The 21,259-nt window shown below is 45.9% G+C and overlaps 1 protein-coding gene across 2 annotated transcripts in view; it reads left to right on the top strand.

Moving 5' to 3' along the window:
• LMTK2 (lemur tyrosine kinase 2) overlaps nt 1-21,259 on the top strand; it is a 63,851-nt gene that overhangs the window by 15,423 nt on the left and 27,169 nt on the right. For both annotated transcript variants that reach the window (XM_069734221.1, XM_069734220.1), the window contains exons 2-5: nt 9,204-9,325; nt 11,070-11,214; nt 17,631-17,704; nt 20,751-20,869. In XM_069734221.1, the coding sequence (XP_069590322.1) occupies nt 9,204-9,325; nt 11,070-11,214; nt 17,631-17,704; nt 20,751-20,869 (460 nt within the window). The remainder of the gene's footprint in view (nt 1-9,203; nt 9,326-11,069; nt 11,215-17,630; nt 17,705-20,750; nt 20,870-21,259) is intronic.

Genomic DNA, 21,259 nt, shown 5'->3' with positions numbered 1-21,259 from the left:
CTGGCCCACTAGTTAACCCCTTCAGTGAACACCGTAAGAAAAAAAAAAAAAAACGAACCAAAAAACAACGCTTTATTATCATAACGCTGAACAAAGAGTGGAATAACACGCGATCAAAAAGACGGATATAAATAACCATGTTACCTCTGAAAACGTCATCTTGTCCCGCAAAAAACGAGCCGCCATATAGCATCATAACCAAAAAAATAAAAAAGTTATAGTCCTCTGAATAAAGCGATGCCAAAATAATTATTTTTTCTATAAAATAGCTTTTATCGTATAAAAGCGCCAAAACATAAAAAAAATGATATAAATGAGGTGTCGCTGTAATCGTACTGACCCGAAGAATAAAACTGCTTCATCAATTTTACCAAACGCGGAACGGTATAAACGCCTCCCCCAAAAGAAATTCATGAATAGCTGGTTTTTGGTCATTCTGCCTCACAAAAAAATCGGAATAAAAAGCGATCAAAAACTGTCACGTGTCCGAAAATGTAACCGATAAAAACGTCAACTCGTCCCGCAAAAAACAAGACCTCACATGACTCTGTGGACCAAAATATGGAAAAATTATAGGTCTCAAAATGTGGAGACGCAAAAACTTTTTTGCTATAAAAAGCGTCTTTTAGTGTGTGACGGCTGCCAATCATAAAAATCCGCTAAAAAACTCGCTATAAAAGTAAATCAAACCCCCCTTCATCACCCCCTTAGTTAGGCTAGGTTCACATTGCGTTAATGGGTTAACGCTAACGGACAGCGTTGCACGGCGAAAATGTCACAATTAACGCCGTGCAACGGGTCCGTTAGCACAACCATTGACAGCAATGTGATTTTCAGGTGTAGCGCATCGCTAGAGCGTGCCATTTTCGGCTCGCGCTAGCAAGGTGCCATTCTTTTGTGGCGCGCCTCAGACGCTGCTTGCAGCGTCCGCGGCGCGCCCGAGGTCCGATCCCCGATCTTCCAGAGCGGGGACGTTAACGCGACCACTAAACACGACACCTAAAAAGACATTGTGTTAGCGCAATCCGCTAGTGCTAAACGGATTTCCCTAACGCAATGTGAACCTAGCCTTAGGGAAAAATAATAAAATTAAAAAAAATGTATTTATTTCCATTTTCCGGTTAGGGTTAGGGTTAGGGCTAGGGTTAGGGCTAGGGTTAGGGTTTGTATTACATTTACGGTTGGGATTAGGGTTGGGATTAGAATTAGGGGTGTGTCTGGGTTAGGTGTGTGGTTAGGGTTACAGTTGGGATTAGGGTTAGTGGTGCGTTTGGATTAGGGTTTCATTTATAATTGGGGGGTTTCCACTGTTTAGACACATCAGGGGCTCTCCAAACGCGACATGGCGTCCGATCTCAATTCCAGCCAATTCTTCTCTTGTTATCCTTGGGAAAATACAAATTTGGGGGGCTAAAAATCATTTTTGTGGGAAAAAAAAGGATTTTTATTTTCACGGCTCTGCGTTGTAAACTGTAGTGAAACACTTGGGGGTTCAAAGTTTTCACAACACATCTAGATAAGTTCCATGGGAGGTCTAGTTTCCAATATGGGGTCACTTGTGGGTGGTTTCTACTGTTTGGGTACATCAGGGGCTCTGCAAATGCAACGTGACGCCTGCAGACCAATCCATCTAAGTCTGCATTCCAAATGGCGCTCCTTCCCTTCCGAGCTCTGCCATGAGCCCAAACAGTGGTTCCCCCCCACATATGGGGTATCAGCGTACTCAGGACAAATTGAACAACAACTTTTGGGGTCCAATTTATTCTGTTACCCTTGTAAAAATACAAAGCTGGGGGCTAAAAAATCATTTTTGTGAAAAAAAAAAGAATTTTTATTTTCACGGGTCTGCGTTATAAACTGTAGTGAAACACTTAGGGGTTCAAAGTTCTCACAACACATCTAGAAAAGTTCCATGGGAGGTCTAGTTTCTAATATGGGGTCACTTGTGGGGGGTTTGTACTGTTTGGGTACATCAGGGGCTCTGCAAATGCAACGTGACTCCTGCAGACCAATCCATCTAAGTCTGCATTCCAAATGGCGCTCCTTCCCTTCCGAGCTCTGCCATGCGCCCAAACAGTGGTTCCCCCCCACATATGGGGTATCAGCGTACTCAGGACAAATTGGACAACAACTTTTGGGGTCCAATTTATTATGTTACCCTTGTGAAAATACAAAACTGGGGGCTAAAAAATTTTTGCGAAAAAAAATAAATTTATTTTAACGGCTCTGCGTTATAAACTGTAGTGAAACACTTGGGGGTTCAAAGCTCTCAAAACACATCTAGATAAGTTCCTTAGAGGGTCTAGTTTCCAAAATGGTGTCACTTGTGGGGGTTTTTAATGTTTAGGCACATCAGGGGCTCTCCAAACCAACATGGCGTCCCATCTTAATTCCAGTCAATTTTGCATTGAAAAGTCAAATGGCGCTCCTTCCCTTCCGAGCTCTGCTATGCACCCAAAAAGTGGTTTACCCCCACATATGGGGTATCGTCGCACTCAGGACAAATTGTACAACAACTTTTGTGGTCTAATTTCTTCTCTTACCCTTGGGAAAATAAAAAATTGGGGGCGAAAAGATCATTTTTGTGAAAAAATAAGATTTTTTATTTTTACGGCTCTGCATTATAAACTTCTGTGAAGCACTTGTTGGGTCAAAGTGCTCACCACACATCTAGATAAGTTCCTTAAGGGGTCTACTTTTCAAAATGGTGTCACTTGTGAGGGGTTCCAATATTTAGGCACATCAGGGGCTCTCCAAACGCAACATGGCGTCCCATCTCAATTCCAGTCAATTTTGCATTGAAAAGTCAAATGGCGCTCCATTCCTTCCGAGCTCTGCCATGCGCCCAAACAGTGGTTTACCCCCACATATGGGGTATCGTCGCACTCAGGACAAATTGCACAACAACTTTTGTGGTCTAATTTCTTCTCTTACCCTTGGGAAAATAAAAAATTGGTGGCGAAAAGATTATTTTTGTGAAAAAATATGATTTTTTATTTTTACGGCTCTGCATTATAAACTTCTGTGAAGCACTTGTTGGGTCAAAGTGCTCACCACACCTCTAGATAAGTTCCTTAAGGGGTCTACTTTCCAAAATGGTGTCACTTGTGGGGATTTCAATGTTTAGGCACATCAGGGGCTCTCCAAACGCAACATGGCATCCCATCTCAATTCCAGTCAATTTTGCATTGAAAAGTAAAATGGCGCTCCTTCCCTTCCGAGCTCTGCCATACGCCCAAACAATGGTTTACACCCATATACGGGGTATCAGCGTACTCAGGACAAATTGGCCAACAATTTTTGAGGTTCAATTTCTTCTCTTACTCTTGGGAAAATAAAAAATTGGGGGCGAAAAGATCATTTTTGTGAAAAAATATGATTTTTTATTTTTACGGCTCTGCATTATAAACTTCTGTGAAGCAATTGGTGGGTCAAAGTGGTCACCACACATCTAGATAAGTTCCTTAGGGTGTCTACTTTCCAAAATGGTGTCACTTGTGGGGGGTTTCAATGTTTAGGCACATCAGTGGCTCTCCAAACGCAACATGGTGTCCCATCTCAATTCCTGTCAATTTTGCATTTAAAAGTCAAATGGCGCTCCTTCCCTTCCGAGCTCTGCCATGCGCCCAAACAGTGGTTTACCCCCACATATGGGGTATCAGCGTACTCAGTACAGATTGTACAACAATGTTTGGCATCCATTTTATCCTGTTACCCTTGGTAAAATAAAACAAATTGGAGCTGAAATAAATTTTGTGTGAAAAAAAGTTAAATATTCATTTTTATTTAAACATTCCAAAAATTCCTGTGAAACCCCTGAAGGGTTAATAAACTTCTTGAATGTGGTTTTGAGCACCTTGAGGGGTGCAGTTTTTAGAATGGTGTCACACTTGGGTATTTTCTATCATATAGACCCCTCAAAATGACATCAAATGAGATGTGGTCCCTAAAAAAAAATGGTGTTGTAAAAATGAGAAATTGCTGGTCAACTTTGAACCCTTATAACTCCCTAACAAAAAAAAATGTTGGTTCCAAAATTGTGCTGATGTAAAGGAGACATGTGGGAAATGTTACTTATTAAGTATTTTGCGTGACATATCTCTGTGATTTAAGGGCATAAAAATTTAAAGTTGGAAAATTGCGAAATTTTCAAAATTTTCGCCAAATTTCCGTTTTTTTCACAAATAAACGCAAGTTATATCGAATAAATGTTACTACTAAAATGAAGTACAATATGTCACGAGAAAACAATGTCAGAATCGCCAAGATCCGTTGAAGCGTTCCAGAGTTATAACCTCATAAAGGGACAGTGGTCAGAATTGTAAAAATTGGCCCGGTCATTAACGTGCAAACCACCCTCGGGGCTTAAGGGGTTAAAAAAAAAAAAAATTGTGCGATTTTCCGATACCCGTAGCGTCTCCAATTTTCGTGATCTGGGGTCAGGTGAGGGCTTATTTTTTGCGTGCCGAGATGGCGGTTTTAATGATACCATTTTGGTGTAGATACGTTCTTTTGATCGCCCGTTATTGCATTTTAATGCAATGTCGCGGCGACCAAAAAAATGTGTTTTTGTCGTTTTGATTTTTTTTCTCGCTACGCCATTTAGCGGTCAGGTTAATCCTTTGTTTTTATTGATAGATCGGGCGATTCTGAACGCGGCGATACCAAATATGTGTAGGTTTGATTTTTTTTTTTTTAATTGTTTTATTTTGATTGGGGCGAAAGGGGGGTGATTTTAACTTTTATATATTTTTTTTATTTTTTTTACATTTTTAATCACTTTTTTTTTTTTTAATTTTGGCATGCTTCAATAGCCTCCGTAGGAGGCTAGAAGTATGCACAACTCGATCGCCTCTGCTACATAGAGGTGAACAGGAACACATGGGCTACTTGCACAGTGAACAAGTGAACAAGTCAGCCGGAAAGCAGAGCGGTGACGTCACCGCTGTGCTTTCTGGCTGGCCGGCGCTGACCCAGGATGCAGGAGGAGTGCAGAGAAGCAGAGCGCCGGGGACAGACAGCTGAAGGTAAGTATGTAGTGTTTGTTTTTTTTAACGTTTACGGTGGTAACCAGGGTAAACATCGGGTTACTAAGCGCGGCCCTGCGCTTAGTAACCTGATGTTTACCCTGGTTACCAGTGAAGACATCGCTGGATCGGCGTCACACACGCCGATCCAGCGATGTCAGCGGGAGATCCAGCGACAAAATAAAGTTCTGGACTTTCCTCAGCGACCAACGATCTCCCAGCAGGGGCCTGATCGTTGGTCGCTGTCACACAGAACGATTTCCTTAACGATATCGTTGCTACGTCACAAAAAGCAACGATATCGTTATGTGTGAAGGTACCTTTAGTATTGCAGAGGTGATACACTCATGACCTGGTGGTGGGACTTGAGGACGGTAGCGGAGGAACATTGCCTATTTGCATTATTTCACGGTACTAGGAAATGTAAAGCAGCCACGAAGGTTTTTTTTTTTTTTGTCTAGGTGGGTTAGATCTCCAATATTCTTAGCATGTTCCTCGGATGAGCGCAGTGGATAAGGACTGTTGCTAGTTCCTCAGCTGAGCATTGAACAAATGTTTGGTCCGCACCATCTATCTTTGTCAAACACAGGGTTGAATTTGGGGAACTCTGACCTTATTTTATTTTGGAAGGCAAGTTCCTCAGGTGGTAGTTCTCCACACCCCAAATAGTCCCTTCATAATTCACTCTGTGGTGCTGTCAGATTGTCGGGAAAAGATAATTATTCACTGGTAATATTTTTCGAAACAATAACAGCATTGCCCTCTTATTCATGCCCTTCTTGGTTATGGACTTTTTTTTTCTTTTGCACAATGTTTGTAATCCACCTAAATATCAATATATTTTTATGTGTTGTAGGGAAACCAGGTAGGCTAGGATTAAATCCTAGCACCGCAGCTTATGGTTAGATGCACCTGGCTGGCTCTGCCTATAACCAGGCTAGGTGTTCACCTTAGTCAGCTGGGGAAGCTGAACAGTCTGTGTGTTGCAGCTGGAGAGAGACCAGCCAAGTATCTCTCTGAAAAGAGACTGCACAGATCCTGTGCACCAAACTGCAAGTATCACTGGTTGCGATGAACCCCCACATGTACTCAGCCTGGCTAGTAGCTGTAAATCATTCAGCTGAGGCAGGCGATGAAAACTTGATCTCCGAGCACTAACAAATACTCGGAGATCACCTGAGCGTGCTCGAGAACCCGAGCAATGAGTATACTCGCTCATCACTAATAATGAACATGTCAAGCATCACGGTCGGCAAAGGTTTCCATATTGTTGGTTTTGATGGCAGCGCAGAAATAAGCAACTCGCATACCCGGAATTTATTCTTGTGAAGGAGTTTGCACTGAATAGAAATCTTCTCTGGATCTTTAGTGTGGTTACTGCTTGTTGGGGTGCATGGAGAACTGCCTCCTCGAAGTACAAGAAGAGAGAAATCTTGGATGAAAGACAAGAGCCGGAAGCCCTGATGTAAGAAGCCCTGATCACTGACACGGCAGCGGCTCCGGCTCTTCTCTCCCACGAGCTCTGACAATAAATAGCATTGAGTGGTGAGCATCTTGGCAAACCACAAGAACACATGCTATATTTAGAGGACGACCTGGCAGGAAAGTGCTGATTCTTATCATTGCCTCTGTTATTCCTGTATATTTTACATGTGGAATCATGATTCTTAGTGTGACGTACAGACGAAGAAACCAGATGAGATGGGTGCAAGCGGCAGCGCCTGTGTGCCCGGAGCAGCTCGGATGAAATCGTTATCAGGATTATGTCTTATGTTATACTGCAGACCGCACAAAAGCCAAGGGTTACCGCATTATCAGGAATACGGAATATAGGTATGACCCAAATTACTTAACGAGGATTGAAGTCAAATTTCTGACAAGTGATCTCCTGGCACATGAGCCATCATTAATAATGTAGTGCTGACCGTCTTCTCTGCTGTACTAGCGCACGTGTCATGGAATCCACTTGTAAATAACTGAGCTAGAGTTTGAGAATTGTCACCCAATTGTAAAAAGTTGAGTAAATTTATAACTACCACTTCATTGTGTCATAGTGGTCTTACTGCTGTTGTGTTTTGAGGAACACCCTGGAGTATGATTCTGGTGATGCCAAGCATGCAATGATTTCCTTTTATTTATTCATGCTGCCCGAACCACCGACCCTGGGTGCACAATTGCAGCCAGCTAGACAGATATTCTAATATATGAACACTATTGTCTCAATTTCATTTTTTTTCCCTCAATTTCCATTGTGTGATACTTGTCCTGCAAAGAAAAAGCCCTCCTGTGGCGGCTTTTTGAAGAAGGGGAAGGGAAAAATGCAAAAGTAAAAACAAAAGCTGGCTGTGTCCTTGAGGGTTAAAAAAAAAAAATCTGGAATTGCTGGGAGTTCTTCTTGAAAGGGGGTGGTCTGAAACAAATACTGACTTCAACCATAAACGTCTCTATTTTAATAGTTAATATGGTTTAATTTAAAGTTCCGACCCTTCCCTCTCTAATCTGGCTGCTTTATTTTATTACTTTACCTATTTGCGTTTTGATGACTTTTCGTTTGACAATTCCAAGTGCATGCTGGGATACTCACACGGGACATCAGGAGGAGGTAGTAGAGGCTGCTCGTCACTTCTGCAGCCTCTGTTCCCACCCTCAAACAAAGTGATGTCCATTTCACAGGCTGGGCTTTTCCCTGCTCTACTAAGCATGTGTCGGTTGACAATTCGCACATGCTCAGTACGAACTCCCTTGCTGTGCAATATTCTTCTGTGTGCACACTGACAGTGCACTTCTTTGCTGACTCTAATTAGAAGTGATGAGCAGGGAAGAGAGCGCACTGTAAGGGTTCATTCCCATGGTCAGTTAACTCTGCGGGTTGGATGCTGCGTACATCCGCAGCGTCCAACCCCCCCGCATCCAGATGTTACAGCATAGTGGATGGGATTTCAAGAAATCCCATGCCCATTGTGTGTGCACCGACGCCCGCGAATAAACTGCGGAGACGGACATGCGGCACATCTTTACAGACTGTAGCATGTCAATTTATCTTGGGAGACGTGAGCCTGTGCAAGATAAATCTCACCAGTACAATGTATTGGGTGTGCCGATTCTGGGCTGTTCAGTTAACCCATGCGGAATCACCTTCTTTCAAAAGCTCGCAGCACTTTGGACGCAGCGGACATATGCTGCTTCCAAAGTGCTGCCAATTGCTGACCATGTGCACCTACCCCGAGAAGAGAATGCGGTGGGCGGAGACCAGCCCTGCCCCTGAAACTGACATCTGTCACAGTCTGAAATCAAGGGGTTAATGTTCTTGGTGTGTAAGGCTTCATTCAGACATTAGTGAAATCAATTTTAATCAGTGTTTGGGCTGTATCTGTTTTTTACTGCCAATGTTTGAAAAAACAATTGTAAGTCTTCTCCTCCCCATTAGAATTCTGATCAAAATGCAAACTGGTGGTATCTGTGTGTTGTCCGTGACTTCCATAGACCCAAATGGTATTTTTGGTCTTGGTCCTGCGGCTGTGTAGCCCCATAGACTACAATAAATGTGTCTGAACTGTGAAAAACAGAAGACAACTGAGGCCTTAATGCCCCTTTTATACATCAGTTTTTTGCCATCAATTGCAATCTGTCGAATTTTGGAGAAAAAAAAAGACTAATGCTGCCGGAACCGTTTTTTTCTCATAGACTTCTATTAGCGACAAATGGCCTCACATCTCAAAATTGTTTGTCCGGCGGCCGGAGACAATGGACAAAGTAACTTATTTCTGTACGTGGAAAAAACGGACGGCGATGGATCTGTCGCCGTCCGTTGTTTGCTTAGAATGGAAGCCTATGGCGCCGGATCTGTCAAATGACTGAATTCGGTGACGGATTCCGTTTTTTTTAACTGAGCATGCTCTCATCCAATTAGCCAGATCCGCTAGTTGGATCAGTCCAAAAAAATGGATCTGTCGAATCAGTTTTTCACAATCTGTGACGGGTCTGTGAATCCATCGAGCCAACGGATTGTGACTGACGGAAAAAAAACTGATGTGTGAAAGGGGCCTAAGAAGTAATTTTCTGAAGTCCCATTGCTTGACAACATTAGGCCAATACACGCAGTATGTTTAGTTTGATAGTGGTCTTCCGGCCGCCGGTCTGTGTATATCTAACAGCGATTTGCTTTCTTCCTTTCAGATGTTACCAGCAGTGACGTCCCGGTGTCCCTGGTGCTGCTGTCTGTCTGCAGTTTCGTTGCTTTGGTTGTGCTGCTCATAAGCTGTATATCCTGCTGCAAGGAGACCGAAATAGATTTCAAGGTGAGACGATACCAGCACCGTAATCTTTTATCAAGATGTTTGTGCTTGGTGGTATGTGGGGTTTGCTATCGGCACTGGGAACTCGTCATTCTTTCGTTTCTAGCGAGCAAACATTGCCGAGTGGGTTCCGTACATGCGGGTGACCTTGTTCAGCCTCCACACGTACAAGTTGAAAAACTGGGACGCAAATAACATTATCCAGTCTCGGTGATGAACATCTGAGCACGAATTGCTGGTTTAGCGAGAACTTCCGGCAGCTCGTAACGCAGATCTGCTCTCCTGTAATGAGTCACATCTGCTCGCTCCTATCCTTCCACACACAAGTGCTGACTGAGGGCCTAATTGTGTGGTGTCTGCTTGTACCGTAGTAATGATTTTGGGGAATGACACGCTTTCTCTTCTATTTCTGCTTACATCCAGTCTGGTTACATTCCAGGGAGGAATTTTGGCATTTAGTCAGCTCGAAACACAATGGATTTCACTGTACCAATATGGCTATCCCACACCCTCCCCTGACTCATTAAATGTCAGTGAATGTTGATGTGGACCGGAAGCCTTGTATTTACACAGGATAGATCATATAGGGGATTGATGGCGCCATATTTCAATCACTGCCCTCTAGGATCTTTGCCATCACGGGACATCATGTGCTGATGGATATATATGGCTAAAATCCATACATTGCAGGCACCTAATGTTTTTTAATTTTGTTTTCTGCTTAAAGGATGTTGCCTCTTTTTAAATGGGTAAATTGTAGCTTTGCCATTTACCTCTTATTAAATATCCTTTCTATTCTCAATAATATAGGGATTTTTTTTTTTTTTTTAATTTTTACTACTATGTTGAAAGGGTTGTCTGGCACTTCTGCTGATATTGTCAGCACATACCTGTGCATGATTGTTCGGTATTGCACCCCTCTCTGGCGTCTACCAGTGAGGATGTGAGCGGTGTCTGACAACCTTTTCAAAGGAAAAACTAAGTCTTTGAAATGTCCATGGGATAATGAATCACCATGAGACCAGTGGGCATCTCGCCAATCAGTTGAAATCTGCTCTTTCCGTTTCCAGATATAAGCAATGTATGGGGCAGAGCGCTGTAGCCCCCTGCATTATTTATGGTCGATGCCGGATCCTGCATTGTATCGACTATTCAAGTAATTAGGAGGGAAGGTATAGTACCGGGCAGTGGCAGCTCCGTACATTGCTGACATCTCTGAGCTGCCAGAGCAGATCTCGGCTGGCACCCCCAACCCATCCATTGAAATCTGCCAGATATGAGCAATGTACAGGGAAGGGCAGGAAGTTTAGTCCAGAACAACCCCCTTAAGGATGCGGGACTACCCTTAGTGTTAGAGGACCGGTCTGTGTCCCAAATGGGTCTTTATCACGGTTTTCTTCATCGCAGAACAATTTTGTAACCTTTTATTAAAACTGTGTTGTGCTCCCTCTCTGATGTTCCTCTTAGAAAGTTATGAATAAATTGACACCTGGGTGTTACCAGCTGGTGGCATCTCCCAGTTGAGTCTGCCATTGTTCAGTCCGCCCATTGTTCTTTGCCAAATTTATTACTAAATGTTCAGAAAGAATAACTACGTATAGAGTTGTAAACTTTTTGTTTTACTTAGAGGTGTTGGGATGAGAAGTGGTGACAGATCCTCTTTAAGACCAATCATTGTGCAGCCTCCCGCTACCCTTATTTGTCTTCGCTCTTTCTCTCCTCATCAAAGCTTTTATTTTCATTGTAGGAGTTTGAAGATCATTTTGACGATGAAATTGAGTTTACCCCTCCGGCAGAAGACACGCCATCCAACCAGTCTCCTGCAGATGTTTTTACCTTAACGGTCCCGACGGTTTCTTTGTCTGTTCCAGCACAGCTGCAAACTCCGCAAGGTCAGGAACGGGCCCTGCTCCCTGTTTTATTGTTGGGTTATATTGCTTTGCTCACCTCTATTGTCAGACCATATTATTTTCCACAAGATCAGTGCACATTCTCCACCTCTGCCTATGACTTTCTGGCCAGTGAGCTCCAGTGATGGGCAGGTAGTGAAGGTGTTTAGAGGTTGTCCACATTCAGAAACATTTTGTCCCTATAAGTTCCTTCAGTCATAAAACACTATAATATATATAATATTTGTAGTTTTTCTCCCCCCTTCTCCGGGTCCATCGCTGAGTCTCCGTTGGCAGCAGCGCTGATGATACATTGACAGCTGCCGCCAATAACTGAGCGCAGCTGCCGAGTATATGCCGCTGAGCTCACCGTATGATTGTCACCCAGCCAGTTGGTGAACTCGGCAGCTTGTGCTGTCTACTTAGACTGAGTCGCCATCCTCCGTTGTCATCAGCTTTGTAAATAGAGACCGAGAGCATCAAATGAGACTCAATGCTGGACCCAGGCAGGGTATATAAAGAGCTAAAAAAAATCTTGCGTTGAGGGGAAAAAAATTCCTGGAACGAGGACAACCGATTTGATACTAATTGAAAAAACAAACAAAAAAAACTTCAAATGTTCTTTGAGCAGAAGGGTGAATAAAGAATTCAGGATGCTGGCGTTCTGTGGTTATTCCTTTATTGTACTTTTTGTTATGGCGCTGTCCTTGTACTGCTTAGTACCTTTGATTTACTGTACATACTCGTGTATAAGCTGACTAGAGTATAAGCCGAGGCATCTAAATTTGCCTAAAAAAACTGGGAAAACGTATTGACCGGGTATGCATGGCTAATCCCCTAATCCGTTCTCCAGGTATGCATGGCTCCTTATCCCCATCCTTGTCTGCATGGCTCCTTATCCCCATCCTTGTATTCATGGCTCCTTATCCCCATCCTTGTATTCATGGCTCCTTATCCCCAGCCTTGTCTGCATGGCTCCTTATCCCCAGCCTTGTCTGCATGGCTCCTTATCCCCAGCCTTGTCTGCATGGCTCCCATGAGAAAAGCATTAAAAAAAATCCTACATAACTTCTAGCAGCTCCTGCGGCTGAGCGATCACTTGTCCCCCCTCATTTAGGTAATGAATATTCACCTCTCCACGCCTATGGGAGTGGAGAGAAGTGAATATGCATTACCTTAATGAACGGGCACCCGTGATCCCCGATGGCTGTAACTGTGCATGCTATAAGGGAAATGAATATTCCACAGCCACTGATAATTTCTACTGGCACAGATGTAGCCTATCTCCTAGTCCTAGCTTCTTCTTTAAGCACAGCGTAACCACTTTAGTCAGTCCTTGCCCCTGATTGGCTGCAGCAGTCACAAGAGTCTCACGGCTGGAGTCCTGTAGAGGAGTATTGTATGTATGTGTAGTATGTGTAATATATATGTGTGTGTGTGTGTATATTCTCAATTATATTTATTTTATTATTTTTTTTAATACAACTATGACCAATTTGAGAACTCCCCGTGGGGTGTGTGGTGCCCAGATTTGTTGGGGTATTGAAGCAGAATAATAGGTAATGGTAAGATTCGGCACGCACTACAACTGGGGAGTGTGGATGACCCAGATTACTTGAGTCTCCATTAGTTTTACTCGTTCTTCGTAATGAAGTGAAGGTTTTCTTTATGAAGTATGACATTTGTCACATCTAATCCTCTCCAGCCCTCGCTGACTGGGTAGCGAGAATCTCTGGTAACAGAGCTGGATTATATCGGCTCAGGGAGACGCTGCAGAGCACGATTTGCGGCATTTTCCTTTAATGACAGCCAGCGAAATATCACTGGAATCATTCAAACTTTAGATTCTGAGTTTGGAGGGTTTTGTGTTTTGGGGGAGAGGGTGATTTTAAAAAACACATTGTAAGTGGTTGTATAATAATGAAATCATTATTGATCACTTAAACCTGCTGCCCCTTCGGTGGTCTCCATGTCTTAAGTGTCCACCCCTTCCATCAGTGAGGATTGCACATAGGGTCAGCGGCTGCAGGCAATAGGGGCAGCCGTGCCTGGCTGAGGCCATGGCGATCTACTTACTGCAGTGCCCTGCACATGGGGTAAGCATCATAGCTAATCAGAAGAACTAAACTCCATTTCTAATCGGAGGTACCGTATATACTTGAGTATAAGCTGAGATTTTCAGCCCATTTTTTTTAGGCTGAAAGGTCCCCTCTCGGCTTGTTCTCGAGTCACTGTCCCAGGGGGTCGGCAGGGGAGGGGGGTGACAGCTGTCCATCATACTCACCTGCTCCCGGCATGTTCCTGCTTCTCCGGAGTCCGCAGCTCTTCCTGTGTTCAGCGGTCACGTGCTACCGTTCATTAAAGTAATGAATAGGGACACCGTTCTACTCCCATAGGCGGAGCGCGTATTCATTACTTTAATGAGCAGTACCAGTGAACACCGGAACAAGCTGCTGGCGCCGGAGAGACCATCGCATCGGAGAAGCAGGGACCGCGCTGGGAAGGTGAGCCATGCGATCTTCTCCTGTCCCCGTTTCACAGCCGCGCGCCGCTCAGTCTTCCGCATCCTCTGGCTGTGACGTTCAGTCACTGCAGAGAGACGGAAGACAGAAAAACGCGCGGCGGTGGAACGGGGACAGGAGAATATCGCAAGTGTTGGTGCCCCCCTGCTCAGGACAAGAGGTGAGTATGTCATTTTTTTTTTTTTTTTTTTTAAATCGCAGCAGCATTATATGGGGCAAATGTTTCTATGGAGCATCTTATGGGGCCATAATCAACCTTTGTGCAAGATTATATGGAGCATCTTATGGAGCCATCATAAACTTTATGGGGCTCCTGATTCAATATGGATATTCAAAAACACTTAACCTACTGATGTCTCAATTAGTTTTACTTTTATTGGTATCTAAGTTTATTTTTGAAACTTAGCGGTAGCTGCTGCATTTCCCACCCTTATACTCGAGTCATTAAGTTTTCCCAGTTTTTTTGTGGCAAAATTAGGGGTCTCTGCTTATGAGAGAGAGAGAGAGCGTGACTGACTTCCGGGCATGCTCAGAGTGGAAAAACTGGATACAGCGCTGGATTCCTTGACGGTCAGCGACTGATCCTCTGAACGTTTTCTCTGCACAACGGACCGCTATTTTCCGACGGATCCAGTGCACGACAGATGGCCATCCATCACAATCCGTCACTAATACAAGTCTATGGGGAAAAAACAGGATCCTGCTGAAAAATTTCAAGGATCCTGTTTTTTTTCAAAACTCGACGGATTTCGACAGCAGAGAACAGACGGAAGTGTAAAAAAAGGCCTTAGTCCTCTCATCCTGCTCTCTTCAGAACGCTTTCTCCCCTGCAGATGGAGGGGGACAGGAGCGCTTTTGACCTTTGCCCTATGACTGAGTTTTGCAGATGACAGATGGCCTCCTGTAGGTGGTCACCAAACAATAATGCGTCTGAGTTGGCATCTGAATCACATCTCCTAATACTAATGCCTCTTTCACATTTCCGTCGGTACGGGGCTGTCGCAAACCATCGGCCCCACGTGCCGACAGACGTTGTGCACAATTGTGCACAGCGTGGGCAGCAGATTCAGTTTTCAGACTCATCCGCTGCCCATTGAGTTCCGGGGAGGTGAGGGCGGAGTTCCGGCCGCGAATGCACGGTCGGAAATGGTGGTTTTGACAGACGAAAAAACGTTACATTGAGCATTTTTTTTTTCATAACGACGGGCCGCCAAATACTGATGCATCCAGTGCACGACGTATGGAACGTGTGTCCATGCGTCGGTAATATAAGTCTATGTGAAAAAAACGCATCCTGCGGCCAACTTTGCAGGATGCATTTTTTTTCACAGAACGAAGCATTGCCACGTTCACATTCCGACGAAAGTGTGAAAGAGGCCTTATTCCAAACCTTCTTTGACCACTTTGCAAAAGATTTGGTTCTTTTTGTATCACCCAATAACTTTAACAAATGCCAAGTTTTGATTATTGAGACTTTTAATGTCTTAATTCATTAGTTCTGCAATTTAAAAAAAGGAAGTGTGAGGCCACACTTTTTTTTTTGTAATCTGATAAGATATGAGCAGTAGATTTTTAGATAATGGAGAAGAGGTGGAGAATAACCCTCTTGTACTTTGTGCTAAGGTAGGCGATCTGGGATCTTACAGTTCCCAGCTCCAGTCCTCAAGTAACCCCATTAGGTTGTGATCTTAAAGGGGCTTTCCATGAAATCACAACTTGTCATCTGAGAACAGAGTACGTACTGGATCTCCCCTATTCAGACTTTTGACTACTGCCCAGAACCAACCATGAGAACAGTCTCCCTGTGTGAATGAGGCATGCAGTAGTGGCCGTGCATCCTGTGTGACTGGGGCTCGAGGTAGTGGCCGTGCATCCTGTGTGACTGGGGCTCGAGGTAGTGGCTGTGCTTCCCCTGTGACTGGGGCTCGAGGTAGTGGCTGTGCTTCCCATGTGACTGGGGCTCGAGGTAGTGGCTGTGCGTCCCCTGTGACTGGGGCTCGAGGTAGTGGCTGTGCTTCCCCTGAGACTGGGGCTCGAGGTAGTGGCTGTGCTTCCCCTGAGACTGAGGCTCGAGGTAGTGGCTGTGCTTCCCCTGTGACTGGGGCTCGAGGTAGTGGCTGTGCGTCCCGTGTGACTGGGGCTCGAGGTAGTGGCTGTGCTTCCCGTGTGACTGGGGCTCGAGGTAGTGGCTGTGCGTCCCGTGTGACTGGGGCTCGAGGTAGTGGCTGTGCTTCCCCTGTGACTGGGGCTCGCGGTTAGTGGCTGTGCGTCCCGTGTGACTGGGGCTCGAGGTAGTGGCTGTGCATCCCGTATGACTGGGGCTCGAGGTAGTGGCTGTGCGTCCCGTGTGACTGGGGCTCACGGTAGTGGCCGCCCGTCCCCTGTGACTGGGGCTCGCGGTAGTGGCCGCCCATATCAGTGTGACTGGGGCTCGAGGTAGTGGCTGTGCTTCCCCTGTGACTGGGGCTCGAGGTAGTGGCTGTGCTTCCCCTGTGACTGGGGCTCGCGGTTAGTGGCTGTGCGTCCCGTGTGACTGGGGCTCGAGGTAGTGGCTGTGCATCCCGTGTGACTGGGGCTCGAGGTAGTGGCTGTGCGTCCCGTGTGACTGGGGCTCGCGGTAGTGGCCGCCCGTCCCCTGTGACTGGGGCTCGCGGTAGTGGCCGCCCGTCCCCTGTGACTGGGGCTCGCGGTAGTGGCCGCCCATATCAGTGTGACTGGGGCTCGAGGTAGTGGCTGTGCTTCCCCTGTGACTGGGGCTCGAGGTAGTGGCTGTGCTTCCCCTGTGACTGGGGCTCGCGGTTAGTGGCTGTGCGTCCCGTGTGACTGGGGCTCGCGGTAGTGGCCGCCCGTCCCCTGTGACTGGGGCTCGCGGTAGTGGCCGCCCGTAACAGTGTGACTGGGGCTCGCGGTAGTGGCTGTGCGTCCCGTGTGACTGGGGCTCACGGTAGTGGCCGCCCGTCCCCTGTGACTGGGGCTCGCGGTAGTGGCCGCCCATAACAGTGTGACTGGGGCTCGCGGTAGTGGCTGTGCGTCCCGTGTGACTGGGGCTCGAGGTAGTGGCCGCCCGTCCCGTGTGACTGGGGCTCACGGTAGTGGCCGCCCGTCCCCTGTGACTGGGGCTCGCGGTAGTGGCCGCCCGTCCCCTGTGACTGGGGCTCGCGGTAGTGGCCACCTTCATCTTAGTGAACCATGGATCTGACTGAGATGGGCAGTCACCATTGGCTTTCTATTGCGCCCATTCGGGAGTTGAGCGTTTCTGCTTTCTTAAACACGTGCTGTAGAGGATTTTTGATTGTTCGGCGAGGGTCTCCAGCTACAGACCCCCACAGATCTTCAATATGTATAATACAAAATGGACATATTGGTGAGGGGGTAAAAAGCAAAGTAGATTTGCTTGGTATTTTCCTTGACACCTATAACTATTTGAAGTATTATTTCACCACTGACCTCTTTTAGATGCACCATCACACTCATACACGGGCTGTGCCTGGTTTTGCCGATTTGCCTTTCGTTACTTTTTTACTTTGTTGCCGTGTTAAACAGGAGTAGTGGTTACGGAGTGAAGAATGGTTACTGTACTTATTTATTAGTATTGGCTATGGCATGAGATGTACCGCTCGCTTATCCCACAGTTGTAGCTCCTGCGCTGTGGAGGTGGAATTGCCCACACTTTTCATCTTTACAAGTCAGTACAATCTTTCTAAATGAGTCCTGTTCTCCGAGCTGCATACTCCACGTTTTCTTCGTGCCATTATTCTCCCACACGTCAAACATTTTTAAATACAAGCGATGTGTTTTGTTTTGTCTTAGTTTGTACTGAGAACACTGTCTGATCCAGTTCTCGCTCTTCTATGCACCGTATGTATCTGAGGATTTTCCAACTTTCTGTCCCTCTAGATGCATCCAAGTTCCAAATCGCCCGCCACAGCCTGAGCTACATCCAGGAGATCGGGAACGGCTCCTTTGGCAAGGTATGATTTAATTACCACCTTAGAATACAGTGTAAGGAAATATTACAGATGAGGCTAGCTTCACACTATGTTCTGAAGGCTAGGAAAAAAAAAATGATCTGGTCACCTCCAATAGAGTGTAATGAGGCAAACTGAGTCCAAAGTCTGTAACGGTGAAACTGCCATAATTTCCTGCGGTGCCATGCTTGATGCAATAGTATTGTCTGAATAATTTTGGGGGGGGGGGGTGGGGGAGGTTTGGACAAAGCCCCCAATAGACTGCAAAATATAAGTGAATGTAGCCGACCACATTTGTAATATTTGTCTTGAAAGCAGCCGGATGTTTCATCTGGTTTTCTTTATTATGTATGTGGGAAGGGGTTTTGTCCCCTGGTCAGTGGAGGACTGTGTATCACATAGTCACCATTACCGGATAGCTTAACTTTTGAGCACTTCTTGGTAGTATTAATGAGAATCTATGAGGGGTATTCTTGTCGCCTATCGGTCAAACCAATACTTTCTATTAAACCTGCCTGCTGCTCTACTTGTCGTCAATGATGAGCTCCACTCTTCTACCCCTTGGTTTAAGCGATTAGTTGGGAGTCTTTGGGATCTGAGCACCACAACTCCCACTGATCAACGCTTCCAAGTGAGGGCTCTGCATAAAATGTATGGAAGTGCAACGCCCACTAGGGTTGTGAGATACTCGAAACTGTGTCGGACGATTCTTAAAAGGGTGGTCACGGCAGCAGTGACCCGGCCCTGGGCGCGCAATAGAAGTGATGAGGGAATCTTTGTAAGGGGTTTCACGTGACGCCACCTGTGGTATTCAACAATAGGTAACCGATGCTGCTTAAGGGGGCCGATGGTGTCGCAGCTGAGATGGTTCTGCTCCCCACAGGTGGAGCAAGGCCCCAGGGCTATGAGTACAGTCTATCAGGGATCATAGATGTTGGGGTGCAGAACTGAGTGTGTGGGAAAAGGACTTGAGGACACAAAGACTGTAGTTTCTTTTACCTTTTAATGGCAGATGCAGTCCGGGGCACTAGTGACCGGTGGTCATGGAGATCCGGGCAGCCTGGAAGCATTTCAGGGTCCACCTAGCCAGGTGGATTTGGAGGCCTTCCCATGCGCTGCTCCCTAGGTCCTTGGTGCCTTAAGCTCCCCACAAGTCCCTGTTAGTCTGTCCATGAAATGGAACATTTCCCCGCATGGCAGGCAGCTTGAGCCTGTTCCAGGTGTCACTCCCTCGTGGTGACTCCGGCCTCTTGTATGCTGCTGTGCCTCAGGGTGTCAGCTGGGGCCAGGAGACTTGCAAGCTCCTGCCCTCCGGTTTTAGCTGCTGGACCTGCAGTTCCCATACAACCACGGACTCTGGCGCTCAGTCCTGGGGTGACCTCAGTCGCAGCTCCAATCCCCCAGACTCTCCTCACTTGCCTCTTCCTCCTTCACTGTCTGCTCTCCAGACTCACACGGACTCTGACTCCTCTAACCCCGCCTCCAGGCCAGAATTTATAGGAAAGCTCCCCTAAAACAGGTGTTAGAGCTCCCCCCTTCTGGTCTGGAGTCTGGAAAAGTGTTGTATGCTGAAGTTACCTGGTACGGGGACCCCTCTTTGCTCCCAGGCATGACATCAAACCCTGTGAGGGAGGCAATGCTACTGTGACAACCATACTCCTGGGGTGCTACAGAAGTATAAAAAAAAATCGGAGCTGCTATTCGTTTTGAAAACGATATGTTCTTAATCAGTTTGGTCCTGGTGAGGAGGACAAGCCATTCTTGAAACCTTGCATGTAAAGAAGCTGCGGAGACACCATCACGTGTTTCTCGACGCAAGCAGTGAATAGCCAGGCCTTTTCCCGGGAAGGAACAACCACGGAAAGGGCAGCATCCTATGAAGGAAAGCCACCTATGCCAAGCATGGTATCCATCCACAGACAGCTGTTTCGGGGTTTTTGCCCCTCATCAGTGTGGAGTAGGAATCTGGCTATTAGGAGCAGTGCCTAGTAAAAATACTATAAAGGCACAGATGATTGGCCTCGGGGAGACCAAAACATCCAACACCGCGGAGACACCATCACGTGTTTCTCCGCGGTGCATCTGCATATTTCCCATAAGGGATGGGGGCAGTGTTCTGGTATCACTGCGTTGAGAAACACGTGATGGTGTCTCCGCGGTGTTGGATGTTTTGGTCTCCCCGAGGCCAATCATCTGTGCCTTTATATTCTTGAAACCTTGTCCTGAAATAAAATGCCTTGCTTGCTTCATCTGGAGGTTCCTGACTGTCGGCAGCACATCTTATGCCAGTTTTTTTGCGTGCATACATTTTATACTCTGCTTTTGGTGGACCTTGTGTGAGAACTGGAGATTCTTACCATATGCCTTACCGGCGTACACAACACGGCCGGGTGAGCAGACACCGCCATACTAGGAACGTTTTATCCTGTACCACCATATTGTTCTCTGGTGTTTTTATCGATTGCTGAAGAAAGGTTCCGAAATATCAAAGTATTTCATGCTTTAGTTACCCCTTAAAGGTGATTCTCTACCATTTGGTATCCATTATTTTTTTTCTTCTGGCCGGTGGAAGTCCCTCTGCTGGCACCACTTCAGATCTTCATAATGAAGGACTTCCAGGCCCTTCATTCTCAGGATCTGTATAACTTCAAAGGTTTATTCTCATCTTCTCACATCAATAGCCGTTCCCTAGCTATGTAATATTGCGCTGCTGTGCCAGCCTTACATCAGGCTTTATGCCATCCTTTACAGGATCAGGTCACAGTCAGATGGCTTTGAGTCTACTTATAGCTCCTAATTACAATATTAATATAAAACTTGGGAGTCGCATGTTCATGAGGAAATCTGTTTTCGCACAAAATCCTGAAATGGCTCCATAGGGGAATTAAACTTGTAGATTAAAAGCGCCGCCGTGATCAAAGCCCCGAATGTAATGTCTAAAGCTGAGCCGGATGTCTCTTCCTAAGATTTGTGTTATGGCTGTCCTCGTCTGATAGTAAATTCGGTGCTTCACCATATAACTTAATCTAAACCCCACCGTCCTTTTCAGGTTCTGTTGGGCGAGATTTTCAGAGACAACAGCGTGGCGAGAGTGATCGTAAAAGAGCTGAGAGCCAGTGCGAGCGCAAAGGAGCAGGATCACTTCATTAAAAATGGAGAGCCGTATAGGTAAGTTACACTTTGGATGTAGGTCAGCGTAGTAGACGGTCTATATAGGTGGACACAGTGTGGATGTCACCGAAACGGAGTCCAAAACGCTTCCATTTTTTTCAGGGATTTAGACTATCACCCTGACGTAGAGGGCAGTATAAATGTGTTCCTAGCGTAGAACTGCTATATAGCTTTGTGCAGACTGTGCTGGAAATATCTCCCTATGTATTCTCAGAACATGACCCCGACCTACGCAGATATATAGCATACAAGCAGAGTTTCCAGCGACGCACTCCTGATGATATGCTTAAAAGCTGCAAGTCAATGCGCCTTCTTTCTATCCACTGGACAAATGTTATCTAAAATACAGTGATGAATGGCTTATTTCTGTAAAGCTGCACTTGATGA

Source organism: Ranitomeya imitator, chromosome 7 (genome assembly GCF_032444005.1).
Source record: "Ranitomeya imitator isolate aRanImi1 chromosome 7, aRanImi1.pri, whole genome shotgun sequence".
NCBI lineage: Eukaryota > Metazoa > Chordata > Amphibia > Anura > Dendrobatidae > Ranitomeya > Ranitomeya imitator.
This window is presented reverse-complemented; position numbering and strand designations above follow the sequence as displayed.